The sequence below is a fragment of the Phalacrocorax aristotelis genome, chromosome 1 (assembly GCF_949628215.1).
Source record: "Phalacrocorax aristotelis chromosome 1, bGulAri2.1, whole genome shotgun sequence".
Lineage (NCBI taxonomy): Eukaryota > Metazoa > Chordata > Aves > Suliformes > Phalacrocoracidae > Phalacrocorax > Phalacrocorax aristotelis.
In genome coordinates this window covers 218,135,008-218,156,918 of record NC_134276.1, presented here as the reverse complement: position 1 = coordinate 218,156,918, position 21,911 = coordinate 218,135,008, and the positions used below count along the sequence as shown (strand labels likewise).

The window sequence follows — 21,911 nt, the reverse complement described above, 5'->3', positions numbered from 1 at the left end:
CTTCGCTGCGGTTCTCAGCACAACTTTTTGAACTCGAAAGTTTTGGGGTTTTTTTTGCACCTTCCTGATGCACAGTAGCCCCTGAAATCACAGCAGGGATGCAAGGTTTGGGAGCGGGGTGGGGGCTCTGGGTGCAGCAGAGCAGGAATGGGGGGGAAGAGCAGGAGCAGGGAGGTGATGGGGGCTGGGGCCCTGCAGCCCCTGGGTGCCCCCGGCTGAGAGAGGCACCAGGAGCCAGGCTGGGGCTCTGCCTTGTGGGGTGGGATGGGGTGGCAGCAGGCTCCTTTTTGGGGGTCTTGAGGAGTTGGGGGAGCATGTGGGGTCCTGGGGGGAGGTAAGGTATGGTTGGGCTCAGGGCAGCTGGGCATGCTGGGGCCTGGCTCTGCTCTGGGGTGCTGGTGGCTGGGATGGAAGGAGCATGGTGCAGTATGGCACAGCCCTGGCTGGCAGCACGGGGACGCCCAGCTTGGAGCCGAGCTGGGGCTCTGCGTTGGTGAGTCTCCGGGTAAAGAGCTGGGACACTGGCTGCCCTTCTTGCTGCTGCCTTGGGACCCTGCCTTTGCTTTTTGTCACCGTCCTTCCTGTTCCTGCAATGTCCCCTGCGACGCTCGGGGGACCTCTCTGCTGCAGGACCTGGGTCTGTCTGACGCGCGTCCCGGTGCCGTGCTCTGGCTTTGGTGTGTCTGTCGCGCTCGGCTCTGAGCCCACGCTAACTCCTGTGTCAGCAATACAGCTCTTGTGGCCCAGTTTAAGCCTGGGTTCCTCCATCTGGAGCACGAGGCAGGGCTGCCGGGGTTCCTCTGTCCGGAGCACGAGGCCAGGGTTGCATGCACCCATGGAGCACAGAGCAGCTCTGCTAAGGAATCTGTCCCCTTCCTGGGACCCAGGGTTTGTATTGGTAATTGGATAAAAGTTACAGCATCTGACTTGTTTCCCCATGCCCTATAAATTAAAGATTAAGGTTAATTACAGCGATGAAACCTCTAAGTCCTTAAGTATCGAGCACTGAGCCTTTGCTGGGGGATCGCTCTCTGTGCGGCTCAGGCTTAATTTGAAGCTCAATTCCCAGTAGCTCACGGAGCATGCCAGTCTCTGCCGTGGGGCCGGGCATGCAGGAGGTGGCGTGGAGCAGCGAGCGTGATGCTGTGGTGCAACCAGACCCTCGGGTGTCAGCACGGTGGGGCTCGTCGGTGCAAGCTGGTGTCCCTGGTGCTGGGTACCCTGTGACAGGGTATGAGTCCTCTGCCTTTGGGATGTGCTGTGAGCATCCGTGGGGGATTTCAGGTGGGCAGAAAGCCAGGGCATGTGCTGAAATCCAACCTGGAGGTTTTTTTGCGAGCGCTTCAGCAGCATCAATCCCACGCGCAGGGAGCCAATGCCGATTAAAACGGGAACAGGGTGATCCCCGGCACGCTTGCTCTGCCTGGCCAGGGGCCCAGCTTGGTGGCTGGAGCTGGCCCTGCTGATGCTGTGGCTGGCGGGCGGGTGGCCTTGCGCCTTGTACGGAGCTGCCGAGAAACCTTGGGGTTTTTGCAGAGCACGATTATGCTGGTTACTGTAATCGAGTTGGGTGCAAGGAGGAGAGGTCCAGTTAGGGTCTCTGGTTTCTGGGGATTCTCCCAGCAGTTTTCCCCGTAAGAGTCTGTCTGACCTCAACGCAGTCTCTTGGCTGGGATGACCAGCTGTGGGGGCAGGGTGCGGCCAGCCCATTGATGGTGCCCGTGGCCCCTTTGCTCCCAGCGGGTCAAATCCCCCGGTAAAAGGTCTTACAAGCACCTTCTCCGAGCCTGCTCCTCGCTCCTGTAAGCCTCGCCGAGGCCATGCTGCACAGCCCAGGTGGTCAAAGCCCTCGTGCCGAGAGCAGTGTCCCTCTGGGCTGGCTGGCTGTGGGCATGTTCCCCCTCTGCGTGCCCTGTCGGGGAGGCTTCCCCGGGGCAGTGGCAGTGGCAGCTTTTCCCCGCCTGCACCCTACTGTGCTGCGCCAGCAGCTGCACGGAGTCCCTCGGGGTGCTGTGGGCACAGTGCCCTCCTGAACATGGGGGGCCCCCTGCAGCAGTGGGGAGCGATGGGGCTGGCGGAGCCCTGGGAGGTGGGTGGGATGGGACAGGACTGCCCAGCGTGGCCGTGTCCTGCCTCGGAGCACTCAGCAGCCAAAGCAGCAGGGGTGATGGCATGGCTGGGCTCATCTGATGGGTCGGCACAGGGAGTAAAATCCCGATCTGCCAAGCCCTTTGTGTTATCCGCCACACTTGTTGCCTCGCATGCCGTTGTGCTGCACTCTGAAGGAGGGGTGGGATGTTTGACATGTACGCCGTGAAGGTGCGGGGTGCAGAGCCCAGCTCCATCCCGCATGTCCGAGCAGGAAACCTGGGGCCGTGCCTGACTTTTCCAAGCCCATGAGAAATTGTGCCCTGTGGTGCCAAGATTCCCATGCCCTGCCTGGGGCAGGATCCATCCCTGGAAGTCTCTCCTCACAGCATCACCTGCCTGCGTGCCAAGCTCTGTCACCTCTTGCCTCCCCAGCCTCCTGGCTGCTCTCCTTTGCCACCTGCTACCGAGGGGCTGCTGCCGGGGACCCCCTGCAACCCCTCTACCTCCCTGCAGGTGCTGTCGGGCTGCGCCATCATCGTCCGTGGGCAGCCCCGAGGTGGGCCACCCCCCGAGCGCCAGATCAACCTCAGCAACATCCGTGCCGGGAACCTCGCCCGTCGCGCTGCTGCAGGCCAGCCGGATGCCAAGGACACCCCAGATGAGGTGGGTGCCTCCCGTGAGCGGTGCCATGGGACCCTCGTGCCCCGATCTCGCAGGCTAAGCTGGGCAGGATGCCTCCAGGCTGCTGCCCCAGCCCTGCAGGCTGCAGCACCCTCAGCTCGGCCGTAGCAAGAGGCATTGCCCATTCCCAAACCTGCTGCTGCCGTACGCAGGCAGCTCCCTCCTCGCCAGTGTTGCCCCCCTCCCCAGCTCGGGGGCACGCAGGGTGCTGCAGCTGCAGGATGCAGAATGAAACAGCCCTTTCGATCATCCTTTAAGAGATCCTTTCCCAGCTCCAGCCCTGCAGTGTGGGTTTTGGGGCAGAATTCTTCCTCGCCCTTCTCCCCAGGTGGGATGGGGATCATCTGCTGGTGAGGGCCAGGCGTGGCTGGGCAAGGTCCGCAGGACCAGGGGAAGCTGGCGGTGCCTCCAGGCTTCTTCTGCGGGGCTTTGCCTGCCCCGGAGCTGGGGGCACGGGAGGCAACGGAGGTGTTGCTTTGGCAGATTAGGTGCAGGCAGGGCTGCCTGTACCGGCAGTGGGGTGCCGTGGTTGGGAGCGTGGTGGGTTTGTATCGGGGAGGGGAACCCAGCACCGGCCACCCATCCTCCCAGCCCTGGGGGTGGTGCAGAGCATTAGCAGCTAATTGCTCTCCCTGGGGAGTTTGTCTTCTAAACACTGCTTCAGCCTTTAAATGTCAGTCTTTTAAAAAATTATGCCTGTCAGGTTTGCTAATTGTTTATGAGCACGTCATGTTCTCTCCTCCGGACCGCGTTCCCCACCCACCCGCTGCGGTGGAGTGGGGCTGAGCTCGCCGGGGCTCCGGTGCGTTCGTGCTGCGGTGCAGGGAGGTGTCGGGAGGGACGTGAGAGCCCGCTTCTCCCAGCCGGGCATGGCCGCTGCGCTGGTCCCGCTCTGCTCCTTCACCACGGACACCTGCACGGCCTCGGGCAGGAGCCGGAGGAGCCCCCGCCGTGTCCCTGGGAGCTGGGGCTGCTCCAGCCCGCGATGTTGCTGCAGCTCCAGCCCTGCTCCCTCTGTGCCAGGAGCCTTCCTGGGCTCGGCCGGCTGAGGTCTGGCTGTGCTCGGGGAGCACGAGGCTGGCTGGAAAACCAACCGTGACCCCTTTTTGGGGGACGGAGGGGGAGAGAAGGAGTGGTACTCCTGCAGAGTAAAAGGGTTGATTCCTCTGCAAGTTTGTGGGCTGCAAATGGACTCCATCACGTTCCTGGGCTAATGGAGAGCACGAGTCCCCTGGGGTGGGGAGGCTCTGGGCTTCCCCAGCTACGTTTGACCCATCGCCTCATGCCGACTTCTTTCCCTCCAGCCCTGGGGGTTCCCAGCTCGCGAGTTCCTGCGGAAGAAGCTGATCGGGAAGGAGGTCTGCTTTACCGTGGAGTACAAGACCCCACAGGGCCGGGAGTACGGGATGGTGTACTTGGGCAAAGGTGAGCGCAAAGGGGTCCGTTCGGCGCCTAAAGGGCTGGCGGGGAGCGTGTGTTGCTCCTAGGGCAGCGTGCGGTGCTCGCAGCCAGAGCTACTGTCCCGAGAGGGTGGGCTGGGAAGCAGCAGAAGGATGCGTGCCCACTTTTTGGTGGAGCACCAGCTTTTGGAGGGCAGTGATGCCCAGTGGTGGTCCCGGCTGGCTGCGGGGCTGTGCAGAGCGCTCTCTGGAGCTGCAGCTGCTGGTTGATGCACCGCAGCACACGGATGCAGGCTGTGGCGTTAGGTGAATTCTCACAAGTTTCCCCTTGCCATCCTCTTTGTTATAAATCTCTCGCTCATATCTGGCTGAAATCTCCCAAAAGAAACGAGCTTATATCTGGCCTCTGAGGATGTGGCAGGGTGCCGGGACCGAAGCCGCTCAGCCCAAATGCGCAGTGCCTGCAGGCAGCGCTTTCCCTGGCTCAGAGCAGCTTGGGGCAGGGCAGCCTTTTTGGTGCTGGTGCAGGTGGGCTTTGGCTCCGCTTAGGTCCCCACATGGTGAGCACCACACCGGACTGTGCTCTGCCAGGTGCTGTGTTCCCTCTGCCTTCAGCCCTGGCTGATTTTTGGTTCCAGCCATGCTGGTGGATGAGTTTTTGGGCTCTTGCTCCCCATGGTTAGCCCTCAGTCGTTGCCCGGTCTGGTGAGAGTAACAGAAAGCGGCTGAGAGGTGACCGCATCCTGCTGCTGGCTTCTGGGCTGCGCCGCTCTGCCGGGCTCGGCTCCTCGTTAGACTTCCCATGCCCTCGGGTTTCAAGAAGGGGGACGAGACCCGCTCGGTGCAGGTGGGCTCCTGGGAAGCGGCTGCTCACCAGGACCCAGTCTGTCCTCTGGTGCCACCCAGCTCAGGGTTACCGGGGCAGATGGATGCGCTGGCTCGGCACGGGGCAGGAGATGCGCTGGGTGAACAGTGCACCTCTGTGCTCGCCGGGGAGTCAGTGCGGGGCCAGGGTGGCCCCATGGCTGGGGTGTGTGGGATACAACCAGTGTGTAGGTCGGGCTCAGCCATGGCTCCCTGGCAGCCTCCTCTCCCATGGGAGGCTCAGCGGGGTGACTCGTTGCAGGTGGGGCAAGGAAGGAAGGAAGGACGAGGTGCGTGCAACGGGCTGTAAAGGAGCTCAGGGGCCGCTGAATTTTGGGTGTGCGTCCCCTGGGGTAGCTCCAGCACAGGCTGGGGTGTTGGGTGCCCTTGGCACCGTGTCCCTGCAGACTTCGCTGCCGGTGACTTTGCCATGCAGGGTCAGGATGGAGAGTGTGAGCGGATGCTGTGGAGCATCCTTGTCTCTAGATCCACACCCTGGCATTGCTGTGGGGCTCAGGGCCTGTCCTGCGGCGGAAGCGGGAGGTTGGTTTGAGCAGCAGAAGGCCAGGACTTGCTCGCCACTGCAGATGGGGTTTGTCACGAGCCAGCGTGGCACAAACGGAGCAAGCGGGGTTTGCACGGAGGCACAGGGAGAAAGGAGGTGGCCCATGATTTGGGGGTGAGGCTCCCTCTGGGCCTGTGGCAGGAGTTGCCCGTGTCTGGCTGGGCAGGGTGAGGACTGCCGGCCATCAGCTCTGCTGCGTGGCCAGAAAGCCCAGCATCGCTGCTGGCTCCTGATTGTCTGCTGCAGAGGATCGGCGGGTGCATTCACAGCCGTGCAGCATCCCGGGGAGGCTGGAGCTCTCTCGCCAGAGAGAGCATGGCCTGGAGTGGGCAATAAGCCCTGCCTGGAGCCCCTTTTCATCACCTTGTTGCTGCTACAGGGGAAACCCAGGGCTGGCTTCCCATCACCACCCATCCCAGCACGCTCCAGGCAGCATCTCCCACACCTCTGTGGGGGTTCCCCTTCAGCACAGGAATGCAAGACCCCCATGGTCCCCAGGCTGCGAGAAAGGGGAGCGGGGCCCTGCGTGCTGCCAGGATGAGCCTGTACCCTGAGACCACGAGTAACTGGATATCGAAGTTACCTCCATGCTCGTTCCTGAGCTTCCCGTTTGCTCATGGGCTGGGGGACTGGGAAGCCCTTTGAGATGAGGATCCCCTCCTGCAGAGTGGGGGGGATGATCATTTTGGAGAACTGCAGCTCTCTGCTTTCCCACCCCGTGGGCTGCCCGTCAGCGGGAATCCTGGCAGGTCCTGACAGTGTTGTCTGCAACAAATAAACCTTGAAAGGGGTTTTGTTGTTCGGTGACACCGCGATCAGTAGAGTGCTCTCTTTCAGTCATCTGCAGCCTTGTTGTCTGCCACATTAAGGACTTTTTTGCGTGCCTCCCGCGTAGCTGTCGTCCTTATTGTTAAATCCCAGCCTGTCACACCGCGGAGGTGAGAAATGAAGCATAAAATGTTTCCTGATGAAGTTTGTCAAGGTTTAAATACTATTAATATGGAAACGCTGCGACAGCTTCCCTGGCAGCGATGCAGCAGCTGTCTGCGGCTCCGGGCTTTGGAGGGGTGGGGGTTTGCCATCGCTCACCCGTGGTGGCAGAGCTGGAGCAGAGGTGCTGGGGAAGGGTGGGGGTCCTGGCAGTGCCCTACACCCCCTCCCTAGCTACCCCCTGCTGCTGCTCGGGGCCGTGCAACCCTGTGCCCTCCCTTCTGTGTGGGCAGCTGAGGGTTTCTCCTGGGGGATTCTGCCCAAATCCTCCTGCTTATTGGCTCTCCCTGGCCGGAGATCCCCCCTGGACCGTGGTGTTTGACCCCCACCTCCCTGTGGGCTCCAGCTCCCAGTAGCCATGAACCCCCCCCACATTTCTGCAGGGGCAGGATGTCTTGTGCAGAGGTGGCCTTTGCGGGTCGTGCTGGTACTGCAGCCTCCGCTGGAAATCCAGAGAGCCCCTTTGGTGCTGGGAGGGTGTTACCTGTCTCCCGTGGGTGCTGAGGATGTCCCCTTCCCACGGAGATGGTTCTGGGTGACAGCAAGCCTTGCAGCCCAGGGGTGCATCGGAGCAACATGCCACCTTCCCACTTGCCCCTTGGTCTGGGGGAAATGGTGTCCCCAGGAGAGCCCTGGGCTGCTCTGCTCGATGCATCACGATGGCCATGTGCTGCCGGGACACCGGGCCGGTGACGGGAGCCTTTCGCTCCCGGATTGCTCTGGCTTTTGTTAGCTGGAATTGTCTTGGGAGTGTCCAGGGCTGAGGTCTGTGTGCCTCCGGGCTGCCCCGCACGCTGGTGGCTTGTCTCACTGACTCCTCTCCTCTTCTCTCCGCAGACACGAGTGGCGAGAACATTGCTGAGTCCCTCGTGGCCGAAGGGCTGGCCTCCCGCCGGGAGGGGATCCGAGCCAACAAGTATGTATGCAGCGGCGCTCCTGCGCTGCCCCGGTGAGCCCAGGCTGCGTGGCTTTGCCGGTCCTCTGTGCTTATTTACTTGGGTGCGGAGCCATTGGGTTCCTGGGCTTTGGCCAGGCACCCATCCCTCCTCCAGGGCTCTCTGCGGTGCCCAGGTTTCACAGACATCGGTATCCCAGCACGGCGACCCCTTGTCTTTAGGGTTGGGGTGGTGAGGGGTTGCAGAGGGGGAGCTGGGAGTCTCTTTGCCCTGGATGCTGAAGCACCAGAGCTGTGGCCCTGGGCTGCAGAGCAGAAAATCTTCTGAAGCTCTTGGTCGCTGGAAAATAATGTGTGGTGTGTAGTTGAGGTGCTTTAATTCATGCTAGAGAGGTGGTGATGTTATGTTCCTGCCCCTCGTCCTACGTCCGGGCGGTGCGATGCCTGTGCCAGTGCCATTGGAATCGGTGCCGATGCTTTGCCCTGGCCCTGTTGCATCCCAGAGCAAGGGAGAAGCCTGGCCTTGGCTGCCGTGTGCTGGCGTCCCTGTGTGCATCCCTGGACGCCAGCTATCCTGTTCTGGGGGTGCGAGTTGGTTCTGTGGCGCTGCTGTAAATACCGGTCAGACGCTATTTCCATCACGGCGCCCGCTGGGCTGGAAGCTTGCCCGTGTCGCTTCCTAAAACTGTTCCTGGCACACTTGGATGCTTTCCAGCCAGTGTTTTCAGTAGTGCAGCCTGTAAACAGGTATGTTGAGTAAACAGAGCATGCATTGCCAAGGGTGTGGATGGGTTATTTTATGCCTGGGCTTGCCAGTGCTGAAGCCTCTAGTGCCGGCGGGTCCTGCCTGCTGCCCTCCCAGAGATGCAGTCCCTGTCCCGAGCCCTTGGGGAATGTGCTGCCTGCCTGGTGCCGGTGGGCTCTGGGTGCTGTTGACAGAGTTCAGCGGCTCTGCTTTGGCACAGCTGGGGACCACCGCAGGGCGATAATGCCTGGGAGAGGCGCGAAAGCTGCTGCGCCCAGGCTGGAGGGGCTGCAGAAGCTGTCATCCTGCAGGGCTGCTGGGACTGGGGGCGAGGAGCTGCCGGGACAGCGGGGGCAGCACCGGCGGTGGAGCCTGGCGAGGACCAGCAGCATTCGTAGGGTGAATGGGGTTCAGCTGGAGTTGGTTCTTGCTGCTCCGTTCTGGTTCTGCACCTCCTGCATAGCTCTTGAGCTGCGGGGGTGGAGTGAAGGAGGAAAGCCTCCTCCTGCTCGTCCGCTGGGGTTTTTGCACTTTCTTCTGCTTCCCGCTGGAAGTGTCCCCTGGGAGCCCTGCAAAGGGGACCGTGAGCCCACGCAGGGCTGGCCGTGAGCAGCCGTGCTGTGCCGGCTGTCACCGCTGGTGGCTGTGTGACACCCACGGGAGGCTGTGCTCGCACGGTGGAGGGGCGGTGTTGGAGACCACCTGGGGCTGGTGCCGCCCCAGGCGGCTGGAAGCCAGGGTGATGGGCCAGGCAGGACCTTGGCTCTGACCTGGTTCCTGTTGTGCTTTAACCCCCCACCCCAGCGGGATGGGGGAGAGAAGAGGGAGAGCAGAAGTAAGAAAACTCGTGGGTTTGGATAAGAACAGTTTATTATTACTATTTTATTTTAATTACTAATGATACTAGTAATAATAGTAATAATAATATAATGAAAAGGAGAGTAACGAGAGGCAAAACCCAGGGGGAAAAAAAAAACCCAAGTGATGCAACCATTCACCACCTGCCGACTGATGCCGCTGGTCACTGAGCTGTGATCACTGCTTCACCAGGCCAGCTCCCCCCAGTTAATATACTGGGCATGATGTCATATGATATGGAATATCCCTTTGGCCCATTTCGATCAGGTGTCTTGGCTGTGCCCCCTCCCCTCCCGGCTTCTTGTGCACCCGGCAGAGCATGGGAGGCTGGAAAAGTCCTTGACTAGAGTAAGTGCTGCTCGGCAACAGCTAAACCAGCTCCATGTTATCAGCGGTGGTTTTAGCAGAAATCCAAAACACAGCCCCGTGCTAGCTACTATGAAGAAAATTAACTCTATCTTATCCAAAACCATTAGAACCACACAGCTGCTCGCTCGCCCCCCCACCCCACCAGGATGGGGGAGAGAATCAGAAGGGCGAAAGTAAGAAAACTTGTGGGATGAGAGAAAAACAGTTTCGTAATTAAAATAAAATAATAATGATGATTTTAATGAAAAGCAAAACAACGAGAGAGAGGTGAAACCCAGGGAAAAAATAAGTGATGCAACCACTCACCGCCTGCTGACCGATGCCACCAGTCCCTGAGCCCCGGTCGTGGCTCCCTGTGGCCAACCTCCCCCTGTTAATGTACTGGGCATGACGTCATATGCTCCAGAAGGGTCCTTGGGCCAGTTCACATCAGCTGTCTTGGCTCCGGGCTTCTTGTGCACCTGGCAGAGCATGGGAGGCTGGAAAATTTGACTAGTGTAAGCGCTGCTCAGCAACAATTAAAACAACACTGTGTTATCAACATTATTCTCATGCTAAATCCAAAAGCCAGCACTACACCAGCTGCTAGAAAATTAACTCAATCCCAGCCAAAACCAGGACAGTTCCTCTACTCATCGCTGCTTTCCAGCCTTCCCTGCCAGAGCCCCCTCCCCTGGCTCCAGCGCAGGAGCCCCTCGCCGCAGCCGTGCCGCTGATCTCGCCAGCGGGCGGTTGCGTGGTGGCTCAGCTCGGGGAGCCCCTCGCTCCAGCCAGAGAGGTGACCGAGATTCCCCCATGCGTTTGCTCTCCGGGACTTTTCAGGTGCTTTTGGACTGGCTTGTTGTGCTGCAGGGAAGGAAATCAGGGCACAGGTTGGGTTTTGTTGTCCCCTGCTTGTGCTGGGGGGACCTAGGCAGCCCCTTGGGGACTTTCTAGTGGCTTTGGGCTTGCGGGATCTGCTGCTCCGGTCCTTCAACCTCTTCCTGCAAGCGCAGCCAGCAGGCAGCATGCCTGGTGAGGCCGGTCACCCTGACCCCCGTAACGACAGTGCGGGAGCAGGACATGCAGCCCCCCGGGCTGGGCGATGCCGCTGCCGTGAGCTCCATCACCCGCGCAGCTGGGGCTGGTGCAGTGCAGTTAGCGCAGGACTGAGCTTCCCGCAATTAAATATCGCCTGGAGCGCATTGCTGCTCTGCGTTTGCTCTCCTAATTCAAAGGGTGCGTTAATTAACGGGTGCGCGAGGTGGGTCTCAGCCGCGCGCTCGTCAGCGGCTCAGAACTCGGGATTCATCGCGTTGCAGCTTTGCCCTGAGTTGAAGAGTGCTAAAACACAAACGTGACCGCGTTCGCCTAATGGGTTAGGAGAGTGCGTGGCGGGGCTGGCCGCCGGCGCTGGGAGGGGGCTGCCGCTGTGCTCTGCGTGTGCAGGGCCGGGGACGGTCTGTGGTTTGGTACGGCACGTGAGCGGCGCCCCTGGCTGCGCCCTCCCTCCCCTCCCAAAGCGTGCTCTGCCACGCCGGGAGCAGGGGCTGCCGCTGCCCGGCTCCCCGGGGCTGCCTTTCCATCACGGTGCACAGAGCAGCCTCTGAAAGGGTCGCGTGGCCTAAACCTCCCCGGTCTGTCAGAAGCGGGGCTTCCAGCGGCGGGTATTCGGACCTCGATGGTGCAGCCTCCGTGCCGTGATGCCGGAGAAACTTACTTTGATTTACTGCGCGTTGCTGTCAGCGGCACAAAGCATCGCTCACCAGCTCACCCAGGCGGTGCCTTTTCTAGACGTGAGCGGTCGAATTGCTAAAGCATCCAGAGAAGTGCCTGGAAGATGGATGTTCTCAGTAATAAAACATGCAGGGCCCGGCAGCGTCCTGCCTGCCCCAGACCTGGCTTCACCCCGTCTCGTCCTGTCCTTGCAGCCCCGAGCAGAGCAGGCTGGCGGAGCTGGAGGAGCAGGCCAAGAGTGCCAAGAAGGGGATGTGGAGTGAGGGGACGGGCTCCCACACCATCCGGGATCTCAAGTACACAATCGAAAACCCGCGGCATTTCGTGGACTCCATGCACCAGAAGCCAGTCAACGGTAAGCTGGCACCAACTCTGGCCCTCGCTGCCGGGCCCTGGGGTCACCCCTGCCCTCTGCTGCCTGCCTGCCCGCGGCCCCGGGCCCTGGCTGCCTGCACTGCACTGCCTGGGTGCTGTTCCCGGCACCCTCTCGCTGCAGAGAGCTGGCTCCGGCTCTGCGGCTCCCGCCGAGCCCCTCCACAGCAGCACCAACCTCTCTGCTTTTGCTCTGCAGCCATCATAGAGCACGTCCGTGACGGCAGCGTGGTGAGAGCCCTCCTCCTCCCTGATTACTACCTGGTCACCGTCATGCTTTCGGGGATCAAGGTGAGGCTCAGCTCCTGGCCACATCCCCAGCGGGCTCAGCAGTCTTCTTTGCAGCGAGTTCCCCCCTGATTTTGCACTGTCATTCACTGTGCATGCTCCTGGGCGCCTTTCGGCACCGGTGCAAGCGTGCAGGGCTTGCACCCCTACCTGCCTGCTGCCCCGGCCCCTGGGTTCGTGGGCAGGCAGGGGTGCAGCTGCCTTGCTGCCCACTGTGTCATCCTGTGTGCGCCTTCCAGTAACAGGCTGCTTGCAGCCCGTGGTTGCGTGCATGCTGGCGTGGGGTGTCGCTGCCAGGGATGGGGACAGGTCTGGGTCAGGTGGGTACCAGCCACGCGCTGCCGGGCCTGACAGCAGGCCGAGCTCTGGGCTGTCAGACACCCTGCAAGGATCCCCTGGTTGCTGGGTGGGTGGTCGTCCCCGCTCTGCTGGCATCGGCGTGGCTGCTGTTGCATGGGCTGGAGAGCTTGGCCACCCAGCGTGGCAGGAGGCTGATGTGGAGGGTGGCTCGTGGGCTGGGGCTCCTGGGGTGGCCGGGATCCACCCTGGACTACACTGGGGGTTGGTCCCCACACCCAGGTTTGCTCCCAGCGGTGTTTGCTGGGGCGGGTAACGGGCTGTGTCAGTGCAAAATGGCATGAAAGCATCGGTACGTGCAGCCCCCCAGCCTGTCTCTCCCTCAAGCTACAGCCGGAGCACGGGGTCTGTGTGCAGCCTTCCTCCCCGAGGAGATTTCCCCCCTGCTTGCCAAGGTTTTAGGGGCCAGCACGTGCCCTGACCATCCCCTCTCTGCCGCAGTGCCCCACGTTCAAGCGGGAGGCGGATGCCCCCGAAGTCCCTGAGCCGTTTGCAGCTGAAGCCAAGTTCTTCACGGAGTCGCGGCTGCTGCAGAGGGACGTGCAGATCGTCCTGGAGAGCTGCCACAACCAGAACATCCTGGGCACCATCCTGCACCCGGCAAGTGGGGCTGGCAGCGGCAAGGGGTGGGAGAGGGTCCTGGCGGGCTGTCGGACTGTTGGTCATCGCTTGGTGGAGATGCTGAAGGTGGTTGCAAGGTCCAGGTGCCGCCGGTGGGGACTCAGTGCAGCTGGGAGTCATGGGCTCTTTACCGGTGGTTGTGGGAGACCATGGTCCATCTGAGGAGAGCAGAGCCCTGTGGGTATCGCTGGGGTCGTCCCTGAAAACCCTGGGGGCAGCGGGTGCTGTGGCCAGGCCTTGCAGGGCTCTTTTGGGACCTGTGACATCTCGGGGGCTGAGCAGGGCGAGCGAGCTCCAGGGGGAGGCCAGCTCCTCTCGGGGGTGCAGGGGTAGGTGTCGATGCCGCGTCCCCCGCAGCTGAGCGCGCGCCTCCCTCCCCTTCTCCGCAGAACGGGAACATCACCGAGCTCTTGCTGAAGGAGGGCTTTGCCCGCTGCGTGGACTGGTCCATCGCCGTCTACACCCGCGGCGCTGACAAGCTGCGTGCGGCCGAAAGGTGAGTCTGGCGCCGGGAGCCGCAGGGCTGGGTGCCGGGGCGGGCACACTCCAAGCCGCAGCCATGGGGTGCCCGGGCTGACTCCGGCCCCATCCCCCCATCCACGTGTGGGGTACCCCCAGTGCCCTCCCGGGTGGACGTAGATGCGATCTCTCCTTGTGAGTCTGTGCCAGCCTCGCCGCCTCTGCCGGGGTTTTGCTGGATGATTTAATTGACGGCACGTCCGTCCCTGCTGGGGATGCCTGCCTGGGCATCACGCCTGACCGTGTGTCCCCCCCGCCAGGTTTGCCAAGGAGCGCAAGCTGAGGATCTGGAGGGACTACGTGGCCCCCACGGCAAACCTGGATCAGAAGGACAAGCAGTTCGTAGCCAAGGTGAGTGGTTGGCAGAGCAAAGGAAGGGGCTAGCAGGGTCTGCGGGTGCAGGGGTGGAGGGCAGGGTGCCTGGCTGCCCTTAGCTCACCTCTTGGACAAAACCCCAGAGGGTTTTCCCTCTTCTACATCCTCACCACGGACCACAGTGCACGAGCGCCCAGGCACACGCTGGGAATCTCGGGCAGGCCTGGGGAGGGAAGAGGTGAAACAAAGCGGAGGGCAGGGGAGGGGCCCACGGTGCGTGGGGAAGGGCTGGTGGATGCCCTGGAGCTTCCCCCCAGCTGGCCAAGTCCAGAGATGCTCTGACCCTGCCTGCCGCTCTCCTGCCTGCAGAGGGCTCCTTGGGCTCAGCAGAGTTCTCTTTCCCTCTCCTGCCTGCGTTTCCAGCGTGGTGTCACTGTCCCCATCCCGGGGGTTGCTGGTGTGGAGCCGTGGGGCTCTGTGGGGCAGAGCCCCCGGCTCGCACCTCCCTGCAGCTCTGGCCCAGCTCTGGGGCCGCGTTAGCCCCACGCACGCGAGAGCAGCTCCAGGGCTGCCCCACGGCAGTGGTGCCCACGTTCCTGCTGCACAGAAACCATGCCTGGCACTGCCCTGGCGCGGTTTGGAGAGCCCAGGTGATGGAGAAGGCGAGTGGGGCTGACCTGGTGCTGCCGTTGCCCTGGGTGGCGGATGGCCCTGCGGAGGAGCATCTTGCCCGGGAGCGTGGTGGTGGGCTGCGGCAGGGCTCGGGGGTCCGGGCACGGCTCAGGGGGAGCAGCCCACTAGATGGTGCTGCCGGCTCGCCCGGCGCAGGCAGCCGGGGGCTCTGGTTCTGGTGGGCACCCTGGGAAATGTGCAGCAGCCGGATTTCTTGGAAATTCAGCTTAACCCCTGTGCTCACTCTGTGCCCGGGTTGGGTCCTGCCCTGGAGCATCCTTGCAGCTGCTCCATCCCTGCCGCGGAGAAAGCCGGGGTTGTGCCTGGGCACCTCTGCCTGCGAGCCCGGCTGCTCCTGGGGGGCTGCTCCTTCCCTGGCTGCCCCAGCACTGCCGGCTGCGGGGTAGAGCAGGGCGGCAGCGGCAGGGCTTGCGGCAGAGCACGCCTGACCCAGGCGCTGGCTGGGGGAGCTCTGGTGCTGCTGGGCAGAGCAAAGCCGGGAGCTCTTACAGCCGGTCCGGTCTCAGCCGTGCGGTGCAACCGGCTTCATTAGCTCATCCGCGCGGTGCTGTCGGCGGGGTCTGCGTGGCAGCCCCTGTCCTGTGGGGTGAGGCTGGGGAGGTGCTGGCTCATGCATTAACTCTGAGATTATGCCCTTCTCTGCAACTGACTGTTTGTCCGCTCAGATAGGGCTGGTAGTAGCGGCAGCGGAGGTCCCCCAAAACTCCCCAGGCAGTGGAGGGTTTGCTGGGCTTTTCCTTGTCAAGTGGCTTATGAACACAGCCCAAATGCCAAGCCCAGAGGGTCTCTGAGAAGGCCAGAGGTGAGAACACATCCCCGGGGAGAAGGGCCATGTTCGGTCCCTACCCAAGGTGCTGCTGTTACGGTGACAAATAACACCTGGGCAAATGCCCCTGCGGGCACGGGGATGGCCGTGCGAAGGAGCTGGTGTGCTGGGAAGCGCCATCCTGCCGCTGGCAGAGGCTGCCACCGGAGACCGCGCCAGGAGCCGGCACGGGGGCTGTTAGTCATGCTTTGCTCAGCAGCTTGCGGAGGTCTGGTGGAGGGGGTGGGTGGACGCTCCTGGCATTTCAAAGATGCCCGTTATTTTGCTGAATAGCTCGTGTGCGGGGCTGGGATGCTGGCGGAGAGCTGCGGCAGGCAGGGCTCTCATCCTGAGCACCCCCCGGCAAGGCAGCAAAGGTGGTCTGTGGTGGGTTTGGGGCTCAGCGGCGTCTCCAGCCCTTGTGCCACGCGTTGCCGTGGGGCAGCCGTCCCCCTGGGAGCGGTGGGAATCCACCCGGGTGCCGTGGAGCGGAGGGGACCCCGATGTGGAGGCTGCAACCCACTTAGGGCTCCGGGGCAGAGCATGCAGGATGGCTCCCTGGATCTGGGCACAGCCCCTCGCCCTGCTGGGCTCACCCCAGGACTGGGAGCGCTCAGTACCCTGGCTTGTTGCAGTCGGGGTCCGCTCCGGCGTGGTTTGGCTGCCCTGGCTCTGCAGTAAGAGCCCCCAAATGCAGTGAACGCTATGGTGTTGTCCTGCTTCCTGGGGAGGAGATGCAGAATTTCTCTGCCTTCAGTTAAAACCTGTTTTTTATGCAGGCTCGTGCAAATCAGCATTTAGGGAGCTGTCAGCCGAAGCCCCCCCGGGCGCTGTTGGTTTTGCAGTGTCAATTTTTGGTCTTTTTCCCTTGCCAGGAATAGTAAGTGACAGGGAAAATCAGGACAAATGCCCGCACGCCTTGGAGTGCCGGAGCTGAACTCAGAGCTGGGCACGTGCCCGGCTTCCCCGAGGGGCCCTGTGAGCCCCCATCCGTCCTCCCAGTGCCCTGCAGAGGGGTCTGAGCACCTGCAGGCAGGCAGCAGGCAGGCAGCGATTGCTCCAGCGCTGAAGCCGCCTCCGTGCTCGGCAGAACGCCGAGGTGCTCGTTTGCAGCGGCAGAGCTGACGTAGGAGCTGCCAGGGGGCGGCGGGAGGGGGGGAGGAGGAGGAGGAGGAGGAAGATCCCAACCTGTCTTTGCACCGTTGAGCAACCGCAGCAAATCGGCTCCGGCTAATTTTGGATCCCGCTGCTGCCGTGGTCAGCTGCCGGTGCTTTGAGCGGAGGGGTTGGTTTGGGGAGAAATTAAGGCTTGGCCTCGATTGTGGATTTGATGCCTGTGAGTGGCAAGAAGAAAAGCGGTGGAATAAAAATGTGAAGAGGCTGGAGGCTTTCTCCTGAATTCCCTATGTCAGCTTGTCTTAGAGCACCCAGGAATTTGGGACAACGCTGCTTAGAGCTGAATACATTGTGCTGAAAGCTATCCTCTGCCAAAAGCTGTTTATAATACAGCTTTGTATGTGGGGCTTGAAGGGCTGTGCGAGGCTGTGTCGTCCTGTCTCCCTGCTGCGGGGCAGGATCAACCCCCTCGGGGCCGGGGGGAGCGGGTGAGAGCAGCAGCTCGCTTAGGGTGCATCCCGGCTCGCTGCCTGGGCTGTGCGTCGCCTGCTGCCATGCACCGGCTCCAGCGCTTTGCAGGCTGGAGGAGGCGGTTGTGGATGAGCTGTGCCCATGTCTTTTTATTTTTTTTTTGTTGTTTCCCCTTTTGCAAAATGCTCGGAGCCTTTGTCATGGCCAAGTCATCTCAGATCTCAGTGGGATCTGCCAGCACCAGCCCAGGAGCTGCTCTTCTGCTGAGCTGAGTGTCAGACCCTGCCAAAACCCCTCAAAAAGCATTTTTTCTTTTGTGGGCAGCACCAACCCCTCTCTCAGTGCTGGCCGCCAGCTCCCAGCGCGCCACTGTCCCTGCCTTGCAAGGTCGGGGTGCAGGAGGTCGCTGCCTTCGGGGGTGCTCCCCATGCAGCAGCCTGTCCCTGAGCCCTCCCCCAGGAGATCTGACGAGCTGCCCTCGTTACCACCAGGCAGGGAGCGCAAGGGCGACGGGGGCAGGCGCGCAGGGCGAGCAAAGCCCTGGGGTGGAAAATTGGAAACCTCGTTGGGATCAACGCCCTCAGTGGGAAAAAGTTATCGCGTGAAAAATACCGACAAGGCACCGCTCTGACCTTCTTGTCCCTGGGGAGCAGTGATGGGGTGAGGGTGGCAAGCCTGGCCGGGGCTTGGCTGTGGGTTGCTGGAGCCCATCTGCCCGCAGGGGCATCACGCAGCCCTCCCATCACTCACCCCAGCTGGCAGAGCCTGGGGCAAAGGCCGAGTCCCTGGAGGGGTTTTGGGGAAGCGGCACCAGAGCACGCAGGCTCTGCAAGAAGCAGCTGCAGAGATTTTAAAAAAAAAAAATCCTTTCAATCCGTTTATCAAAGTGCCTTTCTGAGGCAGGTGAAGCCACCATAAATATTGGATAAAGGAAGCTGCCCACAGCAAGCTGAGAAATTGTTAGTAAGAAAAATGGCACAGCCTCTGAGGCTGCGCTGTCTCCGGTTTTGCTGCCGCTGTCCCCTCCGTCGCCGTGCCCACCTCCTGCCCGCAGGGTCCTGGGGAAGGGGCTGCAAAGCGCCTTCTGCTGCGTCCCTGCGTGGGGCGATGCTGCCGAGCTGGGGCTGCGGCTCCTGCCTGGAGGAGGGGAGTGGGTGCCCGAGGAGGGGTGGGCACCCGATAATCACCCTTGGCTCCTGCTGCCGCCCTGCCCTGTCCTGCCTGGGACTTGCAGCCCCCCGGGTGCCCCGGCCCCAGGTACCATGTCCTGCAGCATCCCATGGCCCTGCAGAGACCCATCGCAGGCGGGTCAGTCTGGCGAAGGGCTCTGCAAGGTAATTCCTGCCAGGAAAGGGGATGCTCGGGGCCGGGGGGGCTTGGTGAGTCCCTGGTGCCAGTTGTCGGCTCCTGCATGAAGCCGGGCTGTGCCAGAGGCCGGGGTGCCAGGAGCTCGTGGCTGCCGGCTGGCAGGAGCCTGCCCTGCTGCTGCCTCCTGCCAGAGAACAAATGAGATCTGACCGCAGCTCCTGCAGCTCCAACATGGAAGCGCGGAGTGCGCGTGATGGATGCGTAATGTAGCGCAGGATTCGCCCCCGGGTCTGACCCGCAGCTCCCCTGGCTGCAGTATCTTATCTTCGCGTCTTGCCTTTTTTGAAGCCTTCTGCGAGAGGGAAGGGATGGATGCCCACCGTGCTGCTGGGGTCCCGTCCTGACCCCTCCAGCGGTGAGGATGCCCTGAAGCATGAGATTTGATTACTCCATTTAGCATGCAAACTGCTTTGGGCTCGGTTCTGCCTGTGAAAAACAAAGGATCTGGGTCCCGGGAGAGGCCAAGTCTGTGGGTAGGGATGTCCCCTGGGGGGGTTTGCTGTGCCGAGAGGATCCCCGACAATCCTCGGTGTCTGCTTTAATTTTAATTCCTATTATCCTGTTATCCCTTTGGCTAAGCACGTTTCGAGGGACTGATGTGCTTGCTGGGCCAAAAAGTGCTGCAAGGGGAGCAAGTCTGTGCCCTCCTGCCTCCGCTTTCCCCGAGCTCTGGCTTGGCTCTTGCGGGGATGTGTAGGGCTGTGCTTCCCAGGATCTTCATGGTTGAGCAGCAATGGGGACCTTTTGCCCTGGTGTGACTGGGGGGACTGGTTTTGTGCTGGGAGCAGGCAGGGGAAGGTCTGTGCCCTGCCAGTGGGAATACCTGGGTGCCTTGTCCCGCCTCTGCCGCTCGATCCGGGCTGGAGAGCAGCATCTAATGAAAACTGAGAAGATTAAAACAGCGTGTCCTGAGCCCTGCTGTCCTCCGCCTGCCTGCACAGCCCTGCCTGCCTTTGCCACCAGTTTTTCTAATTAATTTGCTCCCTGGGTATGTGGAGAGCCACCAGCGAGGGCACGCTGTGTGGGGTGGAAGACGCTCCACTGCAGGCTTCGCTCGCTCCCTCCTCTATGCGTGCTTGTCCATCATCTGGTATCGATGCCTGTGGTCCAGACCCCTCTCTGGTTTTGTTTCTGGAGTGAAACCCGGGGGGCTGAGCCCTAGTGCAGGACGGCGGGCAACCGGTGATGTACTCGTGTGTGGCGGCATTGCCGTCCAGGGACCCTGGAGGGCTCTGACCTGCGCTGAGCTCCTTGGGCTTGGTGAGCAGGACCGTGGATATGCCAGCAAGCCACATTTGCTCCAGTGCCCCACTGAGCACCTGGCATGGGCTTGGAGCCACTCGCTCTGTGCCGGGAGCCGGAGCCGGGGTGGGTTAGGGTGTGTGCCAGAGCTTGGGCAGTGTTGTGGTAGTGCCTGGCTCTGGGGCTTGGTGGGCATGGTGTTCATCTCGGCCTCTTTCCCTCCCCAGGTGATGCAGGTGCTGAACGCAGACGCCATCGTGGTGAAGCTGAACTCTGGGGACCACAAAACCATTCACCTCTCCAGCATCCGACCCCCCCGGCTGGAGGGGGACAGCACGCAGGTGACCGTGGGGACGTGTGGCGGGGAGGTGACCATGGGATGAGACAGGGAGGGTGCTCTGCTGTGCTCCCCAGCAGCCCGGGCAGCAATCACTGGCATCTGTAACCATCCCTGGATGGAGCCCCTTCCTTATGAGGCTCCTCTTCTACCTGCCCTGGCCTCCTCTGGCCAAGTACCCCCTCTTTCTTCCTGGGGGAGCCCCATCTTGCGGGCTGCAGGAGGCTTTGGGGGGAGGGTTTGGGCGTGCACTCTGATGGCTGCAGGGAGACCGATGCCTGCCTCAGTTTCCCCCTCGGTATTGCGGGTGCCATGGCGGCTCTGTGCTCTGGGGAGGTGGGAGAGCCCCGTTCCCAGGGCGTGGAGCGTGTGCGGTGGGATGCTGCTCCGGCACGTGCTGGCGGATGGGTGACCCGTCCCTGCGGACTCGTGCCCCTCGTTGGCTGGGCACACAGGCGGCGGGGGAGCTGCTGCTCGGCGTCCTCTGGTCCTTTGCCAGCCGCAGGCTGGGGGCAGGGGCTGTTCATTTGCTTGCGCGGCGCAGCAGCAGCTCTGCTCTCCCCTTGCGCCCGATGTTTGCCCATCGCTGGGGGCAGAAGCAGGAGGCTGCGGGGCCACTGGAGACGATGTGAAACCCTTTGGCTTTCCTTTTCCTCCCTGCTGTGCTGTTCAGCGAGGTGCTCGGCCATGCTGCCCTGAGCATCCCTCCCCTCTGCAGTGGGGCTGTCTAGGGTTGGGGAGTGCTTCCCTCCTTCCTCCTCGCCTCTTGGAGGAGCGGGCTTCTGTTCTCTGGCTTGAAGGGATGCTGGGGTCTGGCTCGCGGTGACCTGCAGTGTCGGGATCTGATGGAGAAATCCCAGGGACTGAAGTCTTCGGAAAGTGCCGCATTGTTCGTGCACAGTTTGGTCTCTGCTGTGCTTGGTTTGAACGTCTTGCAAGCCGGCATGTGATGGACCTTGAGCCCTGCACTCGGCAATGACATGAAAGCGCTGAAAATAAGCTCTGCCGCGCGGCTGCAGGTCGCACGCCGAGTCCCCTTCACCTCTGCTCAAAGCGGCTCTGCTGGGCCAGGAGCCGGGCGCCGGTTTGATCCCCGTGCCCCTCTCTCGGCATGGGGCGGGTGGCAGCAGGGGCAGCCGGTACCTGCCGGCAGGGCTGTGACCTGCGGTGTGGGCACATGAGCCAGCACTGCCCGGCTTCACCTGGCAGCAGCTGATGTGAAACCATCCAAAAGCTCCTTAGGGCAGGGATTTATCTGCTTGCTGCTTTTCTTTCTTTTATTTTTCCCACCCCACAATGGTTGATCCGCTTGAGAGCTGCTGAGACACCCGCCGAGCCCCCACATTGCTCCTAGCGGAAACCACCTCCTCATCCAGTGCCTCTCGAGATGGCGAGGAGCGCTCCTGCCTGCGAGTGAGAGGAGGGCTTTCCAGCCTGGACCAGAAAGCCAGCCTTCACCCAGGATTACACAAAAACCACCGTTTCCAGGGCTAGTTTTTGGTTTTTTTCTTTTTGCCGTACGGCACCGATGCACCGAGTGCATTGGCCTGGCCTCGCCGCGCTGGCGGGCGACAGCACCGCGTGCCACGACTCCCCGAGCTGTCGGTGCGCGCAGGGGCCGAGCCCAGGGTTGCTGTGGGAACGGTAATTCGGAAATTCCTCCCTCCTAGGATGCTGCCTTGTTTTGTACACACTGAATTATGAATAACTTCCCAGATTAGCCTCTTCCTCCCGCTGTTTCTCTGGCGTCAGCGCTGGGGGGACGGGAGCTGCCGCGAGCTGAGCGGCACGCTGGCACGGCGGGGAGGGCACGGGGTGGCTGCAAAGCGGCCACCGGTGCCGGCGGGGGGGACCTGCTCCCTCGTGCCCCGCTGGCACTGTGCGGCGCTGCCGGGAGGAGCGTGGTTTCTTTGCCGAGCGGTCGTAGTCTCCAAGGAGACTGCAGAAAGGCGGCTGCCCCCCGCCGCGCTGCCGGCTCCCCTGGCAAAATCCTTTGCTTGCTTTGGCACTGCAGCCCCGGCGCGCGGGCGGTTGCCTTCTCGCTGCCGTGCACGGTGCTGCTGGGGGATGCCCTGAACGCGGGCTCTTCCCCGCACTGAGTCTGGGGCCTCGCCGCAGCCCCTCGCCGTGTTTCCCCTCCTGTTTCCCCACACTTCAGCATGTTTACCGCGTCGGGGGGCACGCTCGCAAGCGCGCTGCAGATGCGCCGGCGCCCCGAAGGATTGCAGCCACA

The 21,911-nt window shown here is 62.1% G+C and overlaps 1 protein-coding gene across 1 annotated transcript in view; it reads left to right on the top strand.

Annotated features, from left to right (window-relative positions):
• SND1 (staphylococcal nuclease and tudor domain containing 1) overlaps positions 1–21,911 on the top strand; it is a 146,443-nt gene that overhangs the window by 1,869 nt on the left and 122,663 nt on the right. Inside the window, exons 2-10 of the mRNA XM_075081764.1 lie at positions 2,605–2,754; positions 4,077–4,197; positions 7,429–7,507; positions 11,369–11,529; positions 11,746–11,837; positions 12,633–12,791; positions 13,202–13,308; positions 13,592–13,682; positions 19,569–19,682. Coding sequence (XP_074937865.1) covers positions 2,605–2,754; positions 4,077–4,197; positions 7,429–7,507; positions 11,369–11,529; positions 11,746–11,837; positions 12,633–12,791; positions 13,202–13,308; positions 13,592–13,682; positions 19,569–19,682 — 1,074 coding nt within the window. The remainder of the gene's footprint in view (positions 1–2,604; positions 2,755–4,076; positions 4,198–7,428; positions 7,508–11,368; positions 11,530–11,745; positions 11,838–12,632; positions 12,792–13,201; positions 13,309–13,591; positions 13,683–19,568; positions 19,683–21,911) is intronic.